Source organism: Taudactylus pleione, unplaced genomic scaffold (genome assembly GCF_031769625.1).
Source record: "Taudactylus pleione unplaced genomic scaffold, aTauple2 ptg000501l, whole genome shotgun sequence".
Taxonomy (NCBI): domain Eukaryota; kingdom Metazoa; phylum Chordata; class Amphibia; order Anura; family Myobatrachidae; genus Taudactylus; species Taudactylus pleione.
The window spans coordinates 334076-355779 of NW_028284903.1; the positions used below are offsets into that span (position 1 = coordinate 334076).

Below are 21704 nucleotides of genomic sequence, written 5' to 3' on the forward strand. Positions count from 1 at the left end.
GCTTTAGAACTCTCATGGAGTTCTAGCTAATTATAGGTGGAATTCATCATTCCACCTCTCCATAAGTATCTATTCCGAAAAGCTGTCATTTTTGCGATGACAGCTTTTCGGGAAATAGATACTTTTCCCTGCCTACACTACCTTATCGCGTCTGGAAACAGTGCTGCGCATGCGCTGTTACATCTGTAAAGCCAGCGCATGCGCAGCACTGCCAACAGATGCGGTAAGTTTCATAACCCCCCCCACCCCCCCCCCCCCCGACTTACCTGTCCGCGCAGCAGCCTCTGGCTCTGTCCTGCTGGTCTGTCATGTGGTTTCCCTGCAGACCACATGACAGATTAGAAAAAAAAAATTTTTTTTTTCTTTTTCTAAACTTTCTTGTGCTCTGCTGGGGAGCACACATGACAGACCAGCCTCCGGAGCCTGAGGACGGAGCAGAGCGCCGGAGGGACTCGTCGGGGGACCTGCACACGCTGATACAGGTTAGTGGATTCTGCTATTCGCCACCTCACAGTGGCGAATAGTAACAGCATCAAATTCCGAAAATTTATAATTTTCGGAATTTGATGAATACCATAATTTCCACATCCCCATACTAATGTATGGGGAGTGTGGAAATTAACGCAGGGGGACTTAGCAAGGAGATATCTGTGATATCTCCTGTGTTAAGTCTGTTCATGAATACCAAAATAACGTTATTTAAGGAAAATGTCCTTAAATACGTTATTTTAGTGTTGATGAATAGGCCCCTATATCTGGTTGCCGGTAGGATATTCAGTGAATAGGATAAAATTTTTATAATATCTGAAATTTGGAGATGTGGAAATTGTTCCTGCCATGTCGATATGCCTGTGCGATGTGGTTTGGAGAAGCAAGGTGAGCGTACTAGTGAGTAGAAATGAGAGATCATGTTAGACGTTTGGTCCGGTCTAAGAAATGATGGGTCTAACTTGTTAAACCAGTCATTTTCTGACAGATCTTGTATGGACGTGATTGCATAGTGTTGTGATTGGAAATAGGCCAAGGTTTGATTTTTGAGAATAAAGTCCTACATCTAAATAATTATAATGAAAAACTAAAAATTACGAAAGAGTAACTATACTTTGTGTATAAACAGAAGAGCAGTTTATGTGGCCCAACATAGAATAACATTATCAAGCATTACATATTAAACAAAGCCCTTATGGTCTGCAGCAAAGGGGCGTAATACAGGAATATATTCTATTAAAAAAAAAATTAAAAATAAAGAAAACCTCAAAAACTTTCTGCTGCATAGTCGTCCTCTTTTCCACACCGGCCTTCCAGTTAGGCCTTCCACAAGAGGCTGTCCGTATATTTTGACAGATTTTCATTAAATTATTTAAAGAGCAGACAATACTTCAAGAGCATATATAATGCGCATAGTAATAGTGTATTACCCACACTCACAATTTAGGGAGTGTGGGTAAAATCTGCAATATAAGATTTATTCCTTTATATTATTATTTTTTTTTTATTATTTCATCATCTGTTTACAATGTAGGCACTGTGGGGTATAACACCGGGTTTCTCTAGGTCTCAGCTTTTGAAAGATCAGAGAGAAGAAACCTGCTGTTGTCTGAGCAACTACAAATCCCAGATTACTCTGCCACATAATACTACTACTAATGATACTTAATATGATGGCATATAGAGCATTGTTGTGTTGTAACATATAACAACCAGTTTTCCCTGCAGTTAGACAAAATAAAAAACAAGATCTGATAGCCTGCAACGAGTTACATTGGATTTTCTTTTTGCATTAATGTATTCAATAAATCCTTATTGCCAGTGGTTCCCAAATTGTGTGCCGCGGCACCCTGGGGCAGGGGCGGATTGGCCGTTATATTCAGCGGGATAAACCCCGGTGGGCCGATTGGTCTGTGGGGCCACTTGTAATCTGTGGCCCCACCCCCTGAATCACGTCACAGCCTGTCCCTGCTTATGTTTGAATGACAGGCAGCCCGTCGGCTGCCTGTTACATCTAATGAAGCAGCCCGCCTCTCTCATGCTCCTCCTCTCATGCCAGGCACCACGGAGGAGGAACAGGTCTGCGTCTGGCGGTGGCGCAAGTAAGTCATAGAGGAGGGTGGGGGGATGCCATACCTGCCAGCCAGCCAGCCCACCCACCCACCCACCGGCCGGCTCGATTGACTCCTCTCCACTCTTTCCCCTCCCCAGACTGTGAAGTTAAACTGTAACTTCACAGCCTCGGAAGGAGACAGAGTGAAGAGGAAACAATCGGGGCTGGCTGCCTGGGAGACTCAGGCAGGGGAAGCCAGGAGTGGAGTCAAACAGGGCTGGGGGGATTCTTTTTTTTGCTCCCAGCCCATCCTGCTGCTCCCAGCCCAGCAGTGGCCTGCATCCTCCTCCACTGCATTGTGGGCTGGGCTGCTGCTGCTGCTGCGAGCAGGTGAGCCACCACATAGAACAGCGCAAGCAAGACACAAAGGCTGGAGCAGCTGCAGGAAGAGGTTCTTGAGTTAGGGTCCCCAGGGATAAGAGGTGCCTTGTGTGTGTTGGCAAAGGGCACAGGCCCCTGGGATATGGACAGGTGGTTACTCCCAAATTTTTACTTGGATTAGCCATAAATCACTTACCTGATACACCATTCAGTGTATGGTGTATAGGTGTGGAGGTGCATCACACCTTCCCCCTGTGCCTCTCACCTCTCCTAAAGCTTTGTTAAGGAAGGGAGGGGGGGCAGGGGTTAAATGACTACAGCTTGTTAGTATTAGGGGGAGGTGCACCTTCTGCATGGTTTAGGGTGGCCCCTGTATGGAGTTTCCTGGGACCATAATGCCCCTTCATGGGCCTTAACCCATTCAGTGCCACCTTGTGGTGGGGAAATGTATCATCCTGCAGGGAAAGGGTTCACTTGCCTAACCTCTTCACTTCTAGGTGTGTGGGGGCTGAGGGTCCGGAATGTCCTTGCTTAGGTAATTTTTCAAAAGATCTATAGATGTATGGTCTGGTTGACACCCTCCTTTCTCCGCCAGTGTACGTATGTGTATGTGAGGCTATGGGGGCAGTGTGTGTGAGGTTATGTGGCAGTGAATGCATGAGACTATGGGCACAGTATGCGTGCACGGCTATGGGGACAGTGCATGTGTGAGGCTATGGGGGTAGTGTGTGTGTGTGAGGCTATGGGAACAGTGCATGTGTGAGGCTATGGGGGTAGTGTATGTGTGTGAGGCTATGGGGCAGTGTATATGTGAGGCTATGGGGGCAGTGTATGCGTGTGAAGCTATGGGGGCAGTGTATGCGTGTGAGGCTATGGGGGCAGTGTGTGTGTAAGAGGCTATGGGGGCAGTGTGTGTGTAAGAGGCTATGGGGGCAGTGTGTGTGTAAGAGGCTATGGGGCAGTGTATGTGTGTGAGGCTATGGGGCAGTGTGTGTGTGAGGCTATGGGGGCAGTGTATGTGTGAGGCTATGGGGGCAGTGTGTGTGTGTGAGGCTATGGGGCAGTGTGTGTGTGAGGCTATGGGGGCAGTGTATGTGTGAGGCTATGGGGGCAGTGTGTGTGTGTGAGGCTATGGGGCAGTGTATGTGTGAGGCAATGGGGGCAGTGTGTATGCGAGGCTATGTGGTAGCAAGGGGCGGATTGGCCTGTGGGGCCGCTTGTAATCTGTGGGAGGAGGGATCTGCTGCTCTAGTGGAGGAAGATCTGTCTGTGAGGGAGGGGGGATCTGCTGTACTAGGGGGAGATGATCTGTCTGTGTAGGAGGGATCTGCTGCTCTAGGGGGAGATGATCTGTCTGTGAGGGAGGGGGATCTGCTGTACTATGGGGAGATGATCTGTCTGTGGGAAAGGGTGATATTATTTGCTAAGGGAATATGATAATGATCTGTAGGTGGGGAGTGGGGATAGTCTGTGCTAAGGGAAGATGACTTGTGTGTGGGGGAGATGGGCTATTCTGTGCTAAGGGGAGATGATCTGTGTGTTAGAAAGGGGGGCTATTCTGTGCTAGGGCAGGAGAATGCCACTGGGGAGACGCAGAATAATTGTGCTGGGAAGGCGCAGGATGATGGTGCTGGGGAGATACAGATGGTACCAAATGAGCAAATATATTTTATTAATAAAAAAAAGTTTGATATGGGAAATCCCCACTTTGTCCTGCCCCAAAACTTCTGTTACTATGTATTATCTGGTTGAACCTCTGTTGCATGTTGATGACATTGGCTTTATTACTACGCTAACAGGCGGCATCTGGACCATGTGATCTCCTGCATGAATAGTGAATACTGACTCAAGACACTGCCTGTCCAGGGAGGATCAATTTCTTCAGAGGTTCCTCATTGCAGAGAATCATACAGGTAAGAAAATGCGCATTCACATGCTCACTGTGCTTATACACTGGAGAGAGGGACTGGAGGGGCATGGCTATCAGCTCCTGGAGCGGTGGGCATGCCCCCATCTTGAGAAAATGGGGGGAGTGGCTTGCAGGCATGGCATTTAAAATTAGACCACACCCCTTGCAACTAGGCCCCACCCACTTTTCAGGGCGCGCGCCTACGGCGCACGCACATAGGGCCTCTTTCGCAGTTTTTTCCAGGGCCACTTTAAATTCCCAATCCACCCCTGCCCTGGGGTGTCTCGGGACACTTGCAGGGGTGCCTCAGGTTGGTGGTCCAGCATCATATCAAATTCTTTATGGTCAATGTAATGTAAATATGTAGACAAACAGAAGCATAAACCTGTCCCCCACCACATAACTGAGCCTAAGGATGACAGGTAGCACAATCTACTTCACTTTTCTACATTTTTTTTCTGAATTTCTCAATAACAAACCTTTGGCTTAGGGGTGCCGTGAAAACAATTCTGATACTCTAGGGCGCCATGATTCAAAAAAGTTTGGGAACCTCTGCCTTATGCCATCAGCTATAGAGGAATTTACCCTTACTGCTGCCCAGGCCCAAACGCTGTATTTTTCTATGCACACACAATAATGCTTACCTTAGCTACCAAGCACTATAGGAAGGAAGTAATAAATAAGTAATAAATATTTACCCTAGAAGTTCATCCCATGTTGCACCATCTATACCACAGAGTTCCAGTGTCCCCCAGTGGAAGAAGGAGAAAAATGGATCTATACTGTACTGTATTTTTCCTTTTAGGGATTCATTAATATATTCTTTTAGTTACTAGAAATGTATGTATTTTATGTATTGATTTATTTATTTATTTTTATTTATATTTGTCATCACTGAAATAAACTAAAATAAAATATACTAGGGATTTGAACCATTTGTGAATCTGACTATAACACAGTCAGTTTAAAGGCAAACTGTAACAATTGCCAATCCTATCCGTCATTTCAGACTAGTCCGAGTCAGAGTTTATGAAGAATAATCCTTAAACCAGGCAGAGAGAGATACAAGGTGCCTAGACCTGGAATAAAAGTTTAGCAGACCCTTTTTGGTGAGAAAGCAAGAGCCCAAATTAGACACTGATCAGTGCTCCCTATCATTACTAACCTGTATATATCGCAGGCCTGGCCATAGCCAGCCGCCACAGCCCAGAGGCGGAATGTCTCAGTGATCAGCCTCTCCGCCTCGTCCCTTGGCAGAGGAAGATCTTGGGGCTCCTGAACCACAAATCTGCTCAGACGGCTCTTCATGTCAAAGGTGTTCAACTAGCAGGGGGGGGAAAAAATATTTTCCTGGAAAAGTGCTACAAGATGGAATTTTATATTCTTGGTATAAATGTATAGTCACTCTGTAATGAGTAGCTCATTAATAAGACATCAAACTTGTATGCTCAATGTGCAATATCAAAATGTGGATACTGTCAATCATCTATAATCTACCTAAAAGTTTTGTTGACCCACAGACTCAGTTGAATAAAGATTCCTGTGCTGTTCATGTATTTATAACATCAGACAGAGCTGTTCATATTTGCTGCACTGGGAATAAGATTGTTCTCTGGATGCACTTGTATCTAATGAAAGGAAGACAGCAGAGCTGTGCGGTGTCCAATGACCTGACAAATAAACCCTTCTGTCTGACGATATACAGTATACATAGACACACTTACAACGTAAAGCACACAGGGCCTGATTTAGACCCGCTCGCAAGCGGGTCGATGGTGCCCTAGTGCGCATGTGCGCGACGGAGGGAGCTCCGTCGTGCGCATGCGCGAGACCCGCATAGCGACGGCCAAGCCGTCGTTATGGGTCTCGCACCAAAGGGGGCGTGCTGTCGATGGTGAGTGACAGCACGCCCCCTTTGGTGGGCGTGCCGGAGGCGTTGCTACCCAGACGGACGCGTACAAATGATGTCAGTGGGAGTGCTTTTCGCTCTGAGAGAGCCAAAAGCACTCCTGGGCTTACGGCAGCGAGACCCTACCGCAGGGTCTCGTCCCAAGCCCGATGGTCGCGATGGTCTTGACCATCGTGACCATCTTTTTGGGCGCTCGCATATGCTGTGGGTGGTCACCCACAGCTATGCGAGCGGCCAGGAGGCCGCTCCAATTTTAGGTAGGAGGGCCCTGATTCAGAGCGAGCGCTCTGGTCAGAGCGTCCGGCTCTGAATCAGGCCCACAGTTTGTTACAGGGATGCTTGGCTTTTTCATTTCATTCTACCAAATAAATCTCTCTCTTGATGACTGAGGACCCTGCTAATGTGCTTTGTGGAATGAATAGGAATAGACTTGTGACTGGTAATTGTTTGAGCTTCTTTATTCCGCACATCAGAAATCAAGAAATCAGATGTTTGTTAATTCTCTAATCTTTCACGTGTGATCAATCCGTACAAATGTATTTTAGAAGATGAAGTCAGTACCAAATATAGACTAGTCTAGTCTAAAAAAAAAAAAAAAAAAAAGCTAGGAAGGGACTAATAATTACCAGTCTGGCAGCTGAATGGCGCCCTGAGGATGCCAGCACCCGTAGAAATTTCATTGCAATTGAACATGAGACACCATGGAGGCTAGAAGGCCCAGGATCTCCCATTTCCATTGGAATACTCCACTGCATGGGCAGGAACTCGCGCACTATGGTCTCCATCAATCGTGGACAATCTAGAATCTACGGACAACACAGTCAGAGGTTATATGAGCGACCAAAAATGAAATATTGCTCATCTAACTAAGAGTAGACAGAATAATATAGATTTCAGGAGCTTGTAGGTCAATTTAAGATGAGCATCCCACTAATATCAAGAGTAACAGTAATTGTTAGAGAGAGTGAATGAAAAAGAGAAAAAAAAAAAACTAAAGAAAGGCACATGAGAAAAAAAAGAGAGAAAGAGAAAAGGAGAGAGAAGAAGAGAGAAAGAGAAAAGGAGAGAGAACGAAAGAGAGAAAGAAACAAAAGAAAGGCACAAGAGAAAGAAAGAAAGAAACAAAAGAAAGGCACATGAGAAAGAAAGAGAAAGAAAGAGAAAGAAAGAGAGAAAAAAACAAAAGAAAGGCACATGAGAAAGAAAGAAACAAACAAAAGAAAGGCACATGAGAAAGAAAGAGAAAGAAAGAGAAAAAAACAAAAGAAAGGCACAAGAGAAAGAAAGAAAGAAAGAAACAAAAGAAAGGCACATGAGAAAGAAAGAGAAAGAAAGAGAAAGAAACAAAAGAAAGGCACAAGAGAAAGAAAGAAACAAACAAAAGAAAGGCACATGAGAAAGAAAGAGAAAGAGAAAGAAAGAGAGAAAAAAACAAAAGAAAGGCACATGAGAAAGAAAGAGAGAAAGAGAAAGAAAGAAAGAAAGAAAGAAAAGAAAAGAAAAAAAGAAAAGAGAAAAGAAAAAAAGAAAAGAAAGAAGAAAAAAAGAAAAGAAAAGAAAGAAAGAAAAGAAAAGAAAGGAAAAGAAAGGCACATGAGAGAGAAAGAGCCATATGAGGTGCTAGTAAGATTCGCCACTAGAGGGTAGTCACGTCGCAATTGTTCAACCTCCCGAAGAAGAACTGAAGCTCATACAACTGAGCTGTAAAGTAATGTATTATTTTAAAGGCTGAATGATAGGTTGTAAAGTTGATGCCAAACTTAATCTTGGGATCTTTGGAGTCAGGTCAGCAGATGTTAGCTAATTATAATGTGATGCATTATCTAACAGACATTCAGTTACTGCATATGCTGCTGCCCTCTTCAGCCAGGAACTCTATTAAGTGTGTGAAGATTCTCTAAATCTGATACACCAGGCTTCTCAAAATGAAATGATAGGTTGCTATGGGCAACACCACCACTTGTCTGTTTTAGAATCTTTAGTAAATCCACCCTCTAGTGTCAGACCTACAGTTTAGTATTGAATGGAGTGAATCTGCCACTCTAATACTTGCAGTTGCCAAGTCCGTAATCTGACAGTGGGACTCCGTTGCTGCTATGGTGCACATAGTGACCTAATAATAATGAGAAAACACCTGCGGGATGTCCCCTTCCCATATTAGGTGTATCCCAGCAATCGCTATGATATGGCTACAGTCTGCTAACACAAGTAATACCACAAATTTACAATATTGTCTGCATATTTAGGATTAAGCATAAGGTTTACTGTAATAAGCCTGCACAGAGCTTTGATTGGCCATTCTATTCAACCAATCAGATAAAAAAGTTCTTGGAATGCTGCTAATAAATTGTCAAGTACTGCGACAGAGCTAGCTGACATTTATAGTGTTGTGCTGTGATTGGTTCTATGTGTGTTTACCAGGTTTACTGACAACTACATTAAAGTCCTTAATATGGTGATTTACCCTGCAAAAACCTGAGATATGTAAATGTATAAAATTCATATTTAGAGCTATCCTGCACATCCCAGAAATTAAAATGATGACAAACAATCTAGCAACAAAATAACAATAAAATTTATTATTTATGTAATTATATTTACTGTAGGGTAAAATATGGATTTTTTTTTGTTGCAGAATTCTAATATATAACACATTTATAACCATTTTTCCAAATATTTTTGGAAAGAAAGTTAGTAATTTACATTAGAGAACAATTTTATTTATTCTTTTGATGCTCCTGTAGAGCTATTTTTAAACAAAGATGTATTAAGTTACACGGTTAGCTATTACTGTGTTCTCCATTATGCCCACCAGAGGGCAATAAACTAACAGATATGACATTTACTACCTATAAAAAGCTAAAAAGGTTTATGGCAGACAATAAGCAGGCAGCACAATAGACATGTGGGAGGCAGGATCCTGCGCTCAATTCTGGTAATCCTGGTGTATAGAGTAGTTTTACTAGCTGTGCTTATTAGAGACAAGTCCATTGTCTCTGTCTATGGGTTTTACAGCACTGCACCTTGCACTATATTGGTGATTGTAGTGAGCTTAAGTATTAGTATAGACTAATAGTTTAGACTACCTCTTGGCTGCATATTGAATCTGTATTTTGTGTATATGTGCAATGTTTTCAAGTGGGTGCGCAGCTTGTGTGGGAGAAGGCAGAGGAAAGTGGAGAACCCAGCTTCATGGGCTGTCCTGTACCATCCTCAACAGGAAAACTTTTTTTTTTTTTTTTTTTTTTTGGAGGTGGGCAGACTGACTCCAGATATTGTAAGGAACTGCACCTATCCAGCACAATGGGCTCCACACTGTATTCAAAGAGTTTGTTTTGAACTTTGACTCATATCTGTGTAGGAAATTTTGCTTCATCAGACTACACAGTGAGTGATTCATAATCCCAATATTAGAGACTTTTTACACTGTTGTACTGTACCAGGAGGTAGTGACTGGATCTCAAACCTCCAAGATTCTAAAGGTGCCCACACATATAGCGACATTTTAAACGATCTGGCCGATTTCGACGAATCGTGACGACAGATCGTGTAAAATATGGCCAAATCGTGAGAAAATCGTGAGTCCCCACTGGTCGCACATCGCATCGTCAGATCTGCCGTGCAGTAGGGCAGATCTGACAATCTGGGACAAAATGCAGTGGGAAAAAAAAAAAAGTTAAGATGCACGATAGATCTTAAGTCATATTAGATGCTTTTTACTCCAAATCGTGTGTAGGAGCTGCCAAGGGAGAGTTCAGGGGAAATCGCACACATCGTGGGATCGTGTGCAGATCGGTATGTGTGTGGGCACCTTTGGATCTGATCTATTGATAACAGATATTATAAGATACAACTCTTGAACACCACCAATATTGTCTTGGTCTTTACTTCTTTAAGCTGGGTACACACTAGACGATATGTCGTCCGATCCAGAGGATCAAAGCGACATATCAAGTACATCATTTAGTGTGTACCATGATATGCGCGCTCCCGCAGGTAGGTAGCGACATCGCCCGTCGGCCCTACTGCAAGGCCAACGGGGGATGTCGCTAACGATGCTATGCTGCAGAATACAACATGACACGTAGCTCCCCCCCACCCCGTCATACCCAGCATCGGGAGGTGTGTATGCACTTGCTGCATGCTGGGTCCCGTCGTGTGTACCCAGTATTGCTTTTCCCTCCCGCACCAACCACCCAGCAATATTTTGTCCAATCATGCAATCCGCGATGGATTACAACGAACACCATATAGTGTGTACCCCCCAATTTATCAGTTGATGAATATTCTGGTTGCATCCGCCCATCTGATGTACTGCACGTCAGATGAGACGATGCAACGTACGTGCAGTATTGTTACCCCTGTAACAATATATTGTGTCATCGTACAGTGGATCGCATAGTATGTACACAGAAATTATATCTCATTACATCGTTATCGGAACATTGCTAGATCAACGCGTCATTAATTTGTGTAGCCAGCTTAAGTCTCAGGGGTCCAGAAGTCAGTCATTTGCACCTTGCAGAGGAAAGCAAAGTATTAGGCAAACAACCTACAGCCAAGCCCTCAGAAATGTGACTGCGTGATGGGCAGAAAATTGTACCTGCCAGCACCTGTGGCGAGAACCTATATGCTCCACTGTCTGGATAAGTGGATCAGTTCCACTGCATCTTCCAGGGTGAGTGGTATTAAGAATCAGGTTTATATTATTGATCAACCCATATGTTTCTTTGCCGCTGGCCATGCTGTGGACCTGACAAAGTGTCAGGCCCTAAATTAAATTGGACAGACTTAATAACCGTTGGCGTAACCACTCCAGTGCCAGCAGATCAGAGAGACATAGGTTTGCGTTAAAACCTTTTTTTCAAAAACACAATGGCTCTTTTTGGCCAGAATTGAACCTTAAAAATCTAAAATCTTATGTGCAGATGGGCAGATTCAAGACTCAGTCTTTCAGAGTTGTCTACAAGAACATGGAATAGGACAAGATCATGGTTTCCATGGATGACAAAGACCTGTATTCACATCTTCCAATTGGTGTCAGCCACCAATGTCCTCTCAGATTTGCGGTTTGGTCACACCATTTCCAGTTCCTGGCTCTGCCTTTAAGTCTGGCAACAGCCCCATGGGGTGTTCATGAAAATTATGCTTGTCATGACAACTCTTCTGAGGCCCTGGAGGTGTTGAGTATCCTTTACCTGGCTGACATTTTAATCAAGGCAGACTCCCTGACCTTATTTCAGGCTCATTACTAGGAGACGGCACAGACACTGGATTTACATGGTTGGATTATCAAATCAGGAATCCAACCTTTTTGTGATCACAGCTCTCTCATGCACCCCATGTGTAAGCTCATTTATTTTAACCTGTGTCAGCTGCTTTCTTGGTAGTATGACAGCAGCTATGTTTGGTGATTGTTTTCCTTTAAAAGCCATACGTTAGTGAGCTTTAAACCAGTAAACATGTCTTCAGTTTAAACTCTGTGATAGCAGTTGCCAGGTTTTCATAAACTGCCAGTGTAGGACCTGCAGAGGAACGGGGTCCAGTCATGTGGGCCGCAGGCTCAATCCATGACCCAAAACCCCTTTATTTATGTAGTATAGTGAGTGCTTTTAAAAACATTTATAAATGTGCCATTGTAAAAAGCCAGAATGTCAGGACAGCTTAATATACTTACTGTATCATCAGACATAAACTCGTATGTTCAAAACCATGAGTCTGGAAATCAAGCTAGCCATGCCATGCCCCAATAGCGTTTTCGGTACAAATCGGTTTTGAAGAGGCTGCCTCGGTTATATTTAACCAGCACTTCTTTATAATTATTTTGATTTAAGTGAGCTTGCAGTGACCTTTTATAAGCACAACAATGTTCTCTGGTTATTGGTGAATTGGTGCCTGTGCTTCACTATTCTCACCTGGCTGCAGGCTGCCGCCGAGTGTCGTGCCACCCTTATAAGAATATCAAAGATGTTCAGAACCACAGAGGGTGGCGGCCTCACAACTTCCAAGATATACCTGAGCCTGTGAAGAAACTTTGTCTTCAGAAGACCCTAGAGTAAAACAAGATGAGTTGGTGAAAGTCAGTATGTTGTTTAAATCAAGAAATAAGTCATTTAGAATTGAACAAAGAGCCAAATTAAAAATGAAATAACAATGTATACCTAAAAGGGCTCAATAACATTTACTTGTATATCAGACTACTGCCAGGAGGCAGCTAGGGACACACAGGGGATAAGTCCACCAATCTAAGAGGCAAGGCAGACCCATCTGTTCCCTGTAAAACCTGCTTATTACCAGTCGACGAGCAAGAAAGAAAATAAAATGACTAATGGAACAGCTAAAGAGGACAGAGAGAAAGCATTCCTATACGGGCTGGACTGCGCCTCAGTAGAATCATTAGTATAAGATAACTTACTAATGGCATAAAGCCCTGTGCCCAACCTCCTATGCTCGACAATTAGAGACTATACAGTCCAGGGACATGTGGTGCAGGGGTTTATGTTTTAAGCAGTGGAAATCGGGCAGAAGTGGACCAGTGGAGAAGTTGCAAATAGCCACCATTCAGCTTTGAAGTAGCATTTATCAAGTACAGTCTATAAAACAATAGGTAGGAACTGATTGGTTGCTTTGGTGGGCAACTTCTCCACACTATTCGCTGCTTGATACATAAACTCCTTAAGGATGGGAGGTATTTTCCAGTGACCTGATTCCTAGGAGGTGGAGCTTTTCTGGACTGGGGTCTATTTACTAAGCCTTGGGTGGAGATAAAGTGAACAGAGATAAAGTACAAGTCAATCAGCTTCTAACTGCCATGTCACAGGCTGTATTTGAAAAATAACAGTTAGGAGCTGGTTAGCTGGTACTTTATCTCCGTCCACTTTTTTTGCCCATCCATGCAAAAGAAGAAGTAACTGCCTCACCTTTACTGCATCATAACGGGCCACATCTGGGTCAGCTTTCTTTTCTTCTTTAGACTGTATCTGGTTTTCTTTTCCTACACTCTTATTAGTGCTTTCCTCTATCTCATCATCATCATCGTCACTATCCTCCTCCACTTCATTGGGTAAGAAAGGGAAGACTTTTGTTCCTTGGTACCATGAAAATGTCATGTCCAGATATGCCTGCCACAAAAAAGGAGAAAAAAGTTAAAGCCCATCAATAGAGCTACAAATAAACGCAGACTGCTTTTCAACATTCAAGAGAAGGTTAAATCAGTACAAGGTAAAATCAGTACAGTTCACCCTCCGATACAAACCATTAGATTGTGTGTTTATGTGCAACTGCAATAATCCTTTTCTTTTCTAGTGATACAAGACCAGGAAGAGCTCAATGCCACCTTATAGCTAGTCCTTTCACTACTGCAGTTTTATACATCTCTTCCTGGCCAGCAACAATGGCATCAGTTTTGCTCTGCACGTCTTTATAAACAGCATGCAAAACACATCCACAAAACAGTGGTAAGAGCTGCATCTATAACAAACAGGATATAGAAAGTGACACTGACTTTTTTGTATTACTGCTGACTGTATGCTAAATGTGGAAACTGGCTGAAGGCCAGAAAGTAGATGTTTTCCACATTTAAGGCACAATTGAAAATGACGTTTATGTTCATTGAACAGATCATGTTGAATTTAATAAAGGACATTTCTGAAAAGTTTTCTACAGGCAACTGTACACAATAATAAAGCCCACATCAACCATTTACATTCTGTTTTGTTTTAGTACAGTATAAAAATTTGATTGTTTCCTACTAGAGATGAGCGGGTCCGGTTCTCCCAGAACCGGACCCACCCGAACATAGGGGATCAGAGTAGGATCAGAGTCCAGCTCGGCTTTCCCCATCTAACTCGGAATCCAGAACGAGGCAAAATGTCATCATCCCGCTGTCGGATTCTCATGGGTTTTGGATTCTATAAAGGTCCCGGTGATCAGCGCCATTTTTAGGTGTGTGCTAGCTACGCTATTATCGTTTGGTGACACTGCCGACGAGACCGCAGTTCATCATCCACGTATTTGTGACTCTGCATGTGGTCCATCCACACTCCGCAGGGGTGCTTTGTTGTCCATAAAGGGGTGCTGTGTTGTTCATCAAGGGGCTTCTGCCTAGTCCAGGAGTCTCTTCCCCAGTGTAAAAAAAAAAATATTGTTTGGTGACACTGCCGGCCAGATCGCAGCTTATCATCCACATATTGTGACACTAAGTGGTAGCGCAGTGTGTTGTTCTTTTCTTATTCACAAAAAATGTTGTGACACTAAGTGGTAGCGCAGTCTTTTACTTATAAAAAATCTTGTGACACTAGTCCGTCTACGTCATCTGCAAAAGCAGATGCCCAAGGGCATACAGGACTTAAGTCAGGGCATCTAAAATCAAAGAATCAATCTTTTACATTGGTAAAGAAAAAACATCAAAGGGAAAGTTAGTTGCAGAAAGACAAAATTGGCAATATGCCTTTCACCACACGAAGTGGCAAGGAAAGGCCTTGGTCTTTATTTATGACTGGTGGCTCTGCCTCTTATGATGATTCAAGCCCTTCTCCCTGTATACGTTTAAAAAATAAAATAAAATTGTTTAAGGCACAGGAACCAACTGTGCGGTCAGAAATGTCACAAATCCCTGAGGAGAGTCTAAGTGTGTCGGCGGGTGCCATGTGGTGAGCTTGACCTTTCCAAAACTGTACACGAAGAGGAGCCTCCTTCCACCACTTGTGCAATCCTCTGCAATTGTGGGGCTGAGCAGCACAAGTCAACACGCTGACCAGGATGAGGAGGATATTTGTGTAGCTGACGCTAATAAGGATGTTGATGATGAGGATGCGGATGATGAGGATGTTTGTGTAAATCAGACCCCAGTGGAAACAGTTGTTGTCCGTAATAAGGAAAAGACAACAGTCATGCCTGGGTATAAAACAAAAAAATCCACTTATGTGTGGAATCATTTCTACCCAAATACAATCAACAATTGTCAAGCCATCTGTACCCATTGTCATGCCAGAGTAAGTAGAGGTAGGGACACTAACCATCTAGGAACCTCCTCCCTGTTACGTCATCTACAACGCATACATCAAAAGTGTTAGCAAAATTCAGAAACTTTGGCTTAATAAGTAACAACAAGCAGTCCAGCGTCGGCTAGCTCCCTTCTCTCTGCTAGATCCAAGCACCTGGCATCTTCACCACCAACACCTTCATCAACAATATCCTCAATCATGATCGGAAGTAGTCCTGCATCCAATTTGATAAGGCTAACTCAGTCCTCTCCTATCCTGGATTCCACAGAATACTGCTAGGAGTGGATCTTCATCCCAGAAGGGGACCAAGAAGACTACTAGTAGTAGTTCTAAAAAAAACAATTGACTGTTAAACAATCCTTTGCAAGGGGGAGCAAGTATGACAGTAGTCACCCAGTTGCACAGCGGATCACTGACGCCATAACATCTATGCTGGTATTAGACGGGCGTCAGATAGCCGCCATTAGTGCAGTGGGTTTTAGACAGTTAATTGAGGTCCTCTGTCCCCGCTACCAAATCCCATCTAGATTCCACTTTACTAGAAAAGCAATTTCCAGCCTGTACAGGGACAGTAAAAAAACAAAAAAAAAAAACTTAGTGTCCTCCAAAATGCCGTTGTAACCACTGTCCACTTAACCACAGATATGTGGACAAGTGGAACAGAGCAAATGCAAGCTTACATGACTAACAGTCCACTGGGTGGGTGTATTGCCTTCAGCGGCACCAACAGCAGCAGCATCTAGGAAACAGCAGCTCATTCAGAGGCAGGCTACTCTGTGTATCACCGTTTTCACTAAGAGGCATACCGCTGACAACCTTTTATAAAAACTCAGGGAAGTCATTGCAAAATGGCTTACCCTGCTTGGACTCTCCTCGGGATTTGTGATTTCTGGCAACGCCACCAATATTGTGAGAGCATTACAGCTGGGTGAATTCCAACACGTACCATGTTTTGCTCACACAATCAAGTTGGTGGTGCTAAACTTTTTTTCAAAATGACAGGGCCGTGCAGGAGATGCTCTCTGTGTCCCGAAATATTTCTGGGCATTTTCGCCATTCAGCAGGTGCATGTAGAAGACTGCAAGAAATGTTGAATTTGCCCTGTCACCAGTTGAAGCCAGAGGTAGTTACGAGGTGGAACTCCACCCTTTATATGCTTGAGCGGATGGAGGAACAGCAAAAAGCAATCCAAAGCTACACAACAAAGTATGACATAGGAAGAGGAGGGAGACTGTAACTTACTCAAGCTCAGTGGAAAATACTTTCCGTGTTGTGCAGAGTGCTGAAACCCTTCAAAGTAGTCACCTGTGAAGTGAGTTCAGACACTGCCAGCTTGAGTCAGGTAATTCCCCTCATTAGACTTGTAGATCAAGTCCTATATTCACTTCACCAGGATCCAAGGGTGTAAGGAACTTCCAATCAGAGCAATACATTTTGGTGACCGTGCTCGATCCTATGTTTAAGTCAGGGGTAGCCAACCTCGGTCCTCGAGAGCTACCAACAGTTCACATTTTCCAGATTACCTAGCTGGTGCACAGGTGTATTCATTACTCACTAACACACTTGAAAAGATCCACAGGTGAAGCTCACGAGGACCAGGGTTGGCTACCCCTGGTTTAAGTCATATGTCGTGTCTTTCTTCCCAACGGACACAGATCTGAAGAGATGCAAAGAGCTGTTGGTAAGCAAATTGTCAGCTCAAGTGGCACGTGATGCAGCGATGGCTCCTCCTTCAGTTTCTCCAGCAAGTGCGGCTGCCAGGAAATAACTAAACTTTCCCAAAAAAGAACCCCACTGGTGATGCAGATGAGTCAACACAACCAAGTTTTGACATCTAGTCAAGTCTAATAGAATTGCCTACAATTAATGATACCGCTACCATGACTCCATCTAATACAGTCACCATTCAAATACTGGTTGAGGACTATTTTAATGATAGCATCCAAATAGGCATGTCATATAGTCCGTTTCACTACTGGCAGGAAGAAAAGGAAATTTGGAGGCCCTTGCACAAACTGGTTTTGTTTTACTTGAGCTGCCCACCCCTCCAGTGTGTAGAGTTTTCAGCACAGCCGGGAACAGTGTCAGCGATCGGCGTAGGAGGCTACTTCGTCAAAATGTGGAAAAGATGATGTTCATCAAAATTAACTACAAATTTCTCGAGGAAGAACCTTACCACCAATTACATCCAAAAATTACAGAGGTACCTAAGGCTGTAATGGTGGATTTCAGTGGGGACTAATTAATATTGTGTGAAGATGATGTACACACTGATGAGGGTGAGGAATCGGTTGATGATGGCAACAACATCTTGTAAAGCCAGTTTGTGCACGGAGAGATCACTGCCAGCAATGTCAGCTGCCCGTTGGTAGCTTGTTTTGTGGGGGCCCAAACAAACCAATCACTTCAGCCACAATTGGCAGTCTCTGTCGCTGAAGTGATTGGCTTGCTAAACTGTGCATGTCCTATATACACAACATAAGGGTGGGTGGAAGGGCCCAAGGACAATTCCATCTTGCACCTTTTCTTTGCATTATGTGAGGTTTGGGGCATTGCTGCCTAACATTTTTAATTTTATAGTTTATAAAACTGCCATCCTGTCTGCCACTGCTGTGTTGCAAAAGTTTAATAGACGTCCTATATTTTTTTTTTTAAACAGCCGTGCTTTTGGGCCACTCCTCTGACGCTTACTTTTTTTTAATGGTTTAATACTGTATTTATTTAAACTAACATCATAAATCGGTATACTTGCAAAACACACTTATGCCATTTTTCAACCTTGATTTGTAGATACCAACCTAGTGGGCTTGGTTTTCCTTGATCATAACAGCCATGTTTGGTCAGATGCAACTCAAATACCAAATGGAAAGGCTATTTTGTGATGATATCTGGAGATGTTCTTTCTCCTCCACTCCCAGCCTTCCCATCCATAACCCAGAAGCCCAATGATAACAGATGTTTAGTACCAGACTTTAAAAATCCCTCTGACCCCCCCTTCCTGTTCAGAGCTTCCGTTTTGTGTGCTCCCACAGACAGTATCTCCTGCATGCCCCTTTCACTTTAAAAAAAAAATACTGGACCACCACAAGAGCTCAACTTTTGCAAGGACTGATGTGAATGAGTCAAATATGCTTTGAAAATGACTCCCCACTTCCCTCCCTCATAAATTTTCTTTGGAATCAAAAACTTAAATTAAGTTTGATATGAATCAACGTTTCTTTTCCCTGCCTTCATCTACATACATACTCCATCTCCCTCAGGCCTCTCGATTAATTAAAACATATGTTTCCTTATGTGCTATATTTGAAGTTGAACTGCCACGTGTTTGTGCCGCCCACTGCTGCCACTTAGCATAGTCAGCCAGCTAGCTTGGTGCAAATTATGGGCCTAAACTGGATAAAAACAATATTGTGAGCTGTGAGGTGGTCAAAATTGACTGGAAACAAGTGGAAAATAATGTTATTGAGGTTAATAATACTGTAGGAACAAAAACAGGCCCAAATTATGTGATTTTAGCTGTTTTCATGATTTTTTAGAAAAAACAGATCCAAGACACGCAAGGGCGATTTAGCCAAAACCAAATTCAGATTCAAAACGTAAAGGAGATAGAGATCCAAAACCAAAACACGGGAGTCGGTGCACATATAACCAAACATGAACAACTTCTCCATACAAAAAGAATTGAATACAACCAAATATCTCAGCAAAATTCATGTTCTGTCAAAAGATGGAAGTGTTACAACAGGTCATTAACATGGCAGATAACCTTGTAATGGTACATAGCGATGTAAATAAAACTAATTAGACTGACAAATTAGATGGGTCATTATAATTTCACTTTTAATTCTGCCTTATTTACTCAAAATTGTATTATGTTCATATTTATAATATTTATCATACCTCAAATAGTAAATTCAAGATACAATTACACCTTTACCTCGTCTTCTGGCGACACCAATAAGGAATGCAAAGCGCCAACGGCCGCAGCAATGACATTTTCTATGGCATCATCCAAAGAGTAGCGCAGGAGGAAGAGGAACCCTGCGTCCAACAGCAGCTGTAGAACTCTTCCTTTGAGGACAGAGACAAACTCTCCTTGTTTGGCCTATAAGAGAGGACATCAATCACCAACACTCAGTACTGCCAGCTCACACAAGTCTATAGCCATAACTAACTACCGGTGACCTCACTGGCATGGTGCCAACCAGGTAACATTCCCTTTCTTACCTTCTTCACTATACATCCTAGAACCTGCAGTGACAGAGTCCTTTGCTGAATGAACTGGCTCCGAGAAAGATGGAAGAGCTCCTGGAGGGAGTAACCAGCTCTCTGTAAAATAAAATGGAGGCAGACCATCACAAATGTCACACCTAAGTGGGAAATGGAAGACTCAGACCGATTGTTAATTCATTCTAAAATTGCTCAAAGATCAGAGGAGAAAAAAAAAAACTTTTAAAAACACAGATAATGTCCTCTAGCGTAAAGATTTTTTTTACCCTCAGTAAATCTTTACTACAAATTGGCTCCAACATCCAAAATACTTACCTGATGACTAAATAATGGTGCATTACCATGACGTAGCTAGCAGGGCGTTCTTAATAGCATTTTATCAGAGGCATCTACTTCCCAACACAAGGGTGTAAGAAGAAAGGGGATGTAGTTGACGTCCCAGCAGTCGGGATGCGAGCATCAGAATCCCGACCACCAGCATCCCAACGGTAAGTATTATGGGGAAGGTTAGGTTTAGGGTTAGGCTGCAGGGGGACGGGGTTAGGCGGCTTACCTTTGGGCATTGAGACACTGTCAGGATGCCGCTGTCAGTATTCTGACCACCAGCATCCCGACTGCCGGGATCCCGTATGCAACCCGAAGAAAGGGGTCATTGTAATAATACATGGAGAAATTATTAATTTCAAACTATTTCCACTGGTATCACATACGATAAGAGTCTGTTATAGTGAGTCAGTGCATACAGGTAGAAAAACCTCCAGCTTCTGGTTACCTCCGCTTCCTCCCCATGGTGGTGCAGCCCCAGATGAACAGGAATATCAGAATGTGGAGGTATCAGGTCTCCCTTCAGGCTGAACCGTGCTTGCATTCCCTGTAAATAAATATAGATCATGCTTATTCTGTATCAACCAGTACGTTTTCCATGGGATCATAAGCATTACTTATTTTGCTACAGTGACGTTGAGATGAACAGAGAGATCTGCAGGAGAGACCCATAACTGCTGCACTTTTCAGACATGATCCCTCACCTTCTCTACAATGTAATAAACTGAATGTTGTGAAAAAAAAAAATGCTTTTAAAAAAAGTTATTTCCTTTCTCTACAGGTGTTCCTAACGTCACCCTTCTGAATAATCACTTTCCATATGATGACTCCCCCCCCCTCCCCACACACCCACACTCCATCCATCTCCCTGTTTTTCACAGACCTAATCAGTACAGTGATGGAATATGCCATCTGCACAGCATTAAGCAAAGAGTCTGGTAACTGCAATATAGAGACGGCTGTAAAAGCATATGCTAGGCATAATCATATGCTCAATTACTCAAATGTCAGCTATAAAAATACCTTCTTGTTTTTTTGTTGCTTTCTCTGGGGCAGGGCTTTCATCCATTCCAGCTTCTCAAATTCCACAGTGTCCATGTGAACCCATTCCTTCTCAGGCTTCAGCGGGAGGTTTTCAACTATTAAGAAAAGCTGCAGTTAACCTTATATATAAAATTCATTGACCTGTCTGTCCGGTTATGCATTCAGGCACTCCTGCACCGATTGGGATGAAACCAACGTGAGGTGGTCCAGTTGGATCCTGGCCAGGTTTTAGGGGGGGTTAGGGTCCCGGTTGGCCCTCTGGTTTGTGTTCGCTGGACAGAACTTTGACCCGGACAGCCTGTTCTAAGCCTTTCACAATATGGATTTGGACGAAAACTTCACAGAGTGTTAATATTGGATCCCAGAAGACATACTAGGAAGTTGAGGTCCCAGTCGGACCTCCCGTTGGTGTACAATGGGCAGAACTTTGACCTGGGGAGCCTGTTCTAGGCCTTCCACTGATGGATTTGGATCAAAACTTCACGAAGGGATGGCAATTGGTCTGGGATGCCTTACTTGAAAATTTAAACCCGGGCTACGCTGGGTACTTCAGGTAGTACAGTATATCTAACAAAAAACAGAATCAACCTGTAAAATACCATACAATTTTGAAACTGTAAAAGCAGCTTCTTGAAATCTTCAAAGACAACTTCTGTCTGGTCCATGGCTGTGAAGCAAAACACCATAAAGCTTTTGCAGGTGTTAAGACACATCTATATTTAATATTGTATAGCTTGTTACCAGTCATTTAAATTTGAAGTGGGCATTGTGAATTCAGAGTAAATAGCTATTCCACAACCACCAACTTTCACTCTTTCCTGCCTAAGCTCACCTAGGATGAGGGGACAAGGTGCACTAGAC

At 43.3% G+C, this 21704-nt stretch overlaps 1 protein-coding gene across 1 annotated transcript in view; it reads right to left on the reverse strand.

Annotated features, from left to right (window-relative positions):
- Nucleotides 1-21704, reverse strand: part of LOC148501814 (RNA polymerase II-associated protein 1-like) — a 75778-nt gene that overhangs the window by 15687 nt on the left and 38387 nt on the right. Inside the window, 8 exon segments of the mRNA XM_088449936.1 lie at nt 5497-5654; nt 6867-7046; nt 12156-12290; nt 13161-13361; nt 19183-19350; nt 19473-19574; nt 20248-20346; nt 20823-20938. Coding sequence (XP_088306062.1) covers nt 5497-5654; nt 6867-7046; nt 12156-12290; nt 13161-13361; nt 19183-19350; nt 19473-19574; nt 20248-20346; nt 20823-20938 — 1159 coding nt within the window.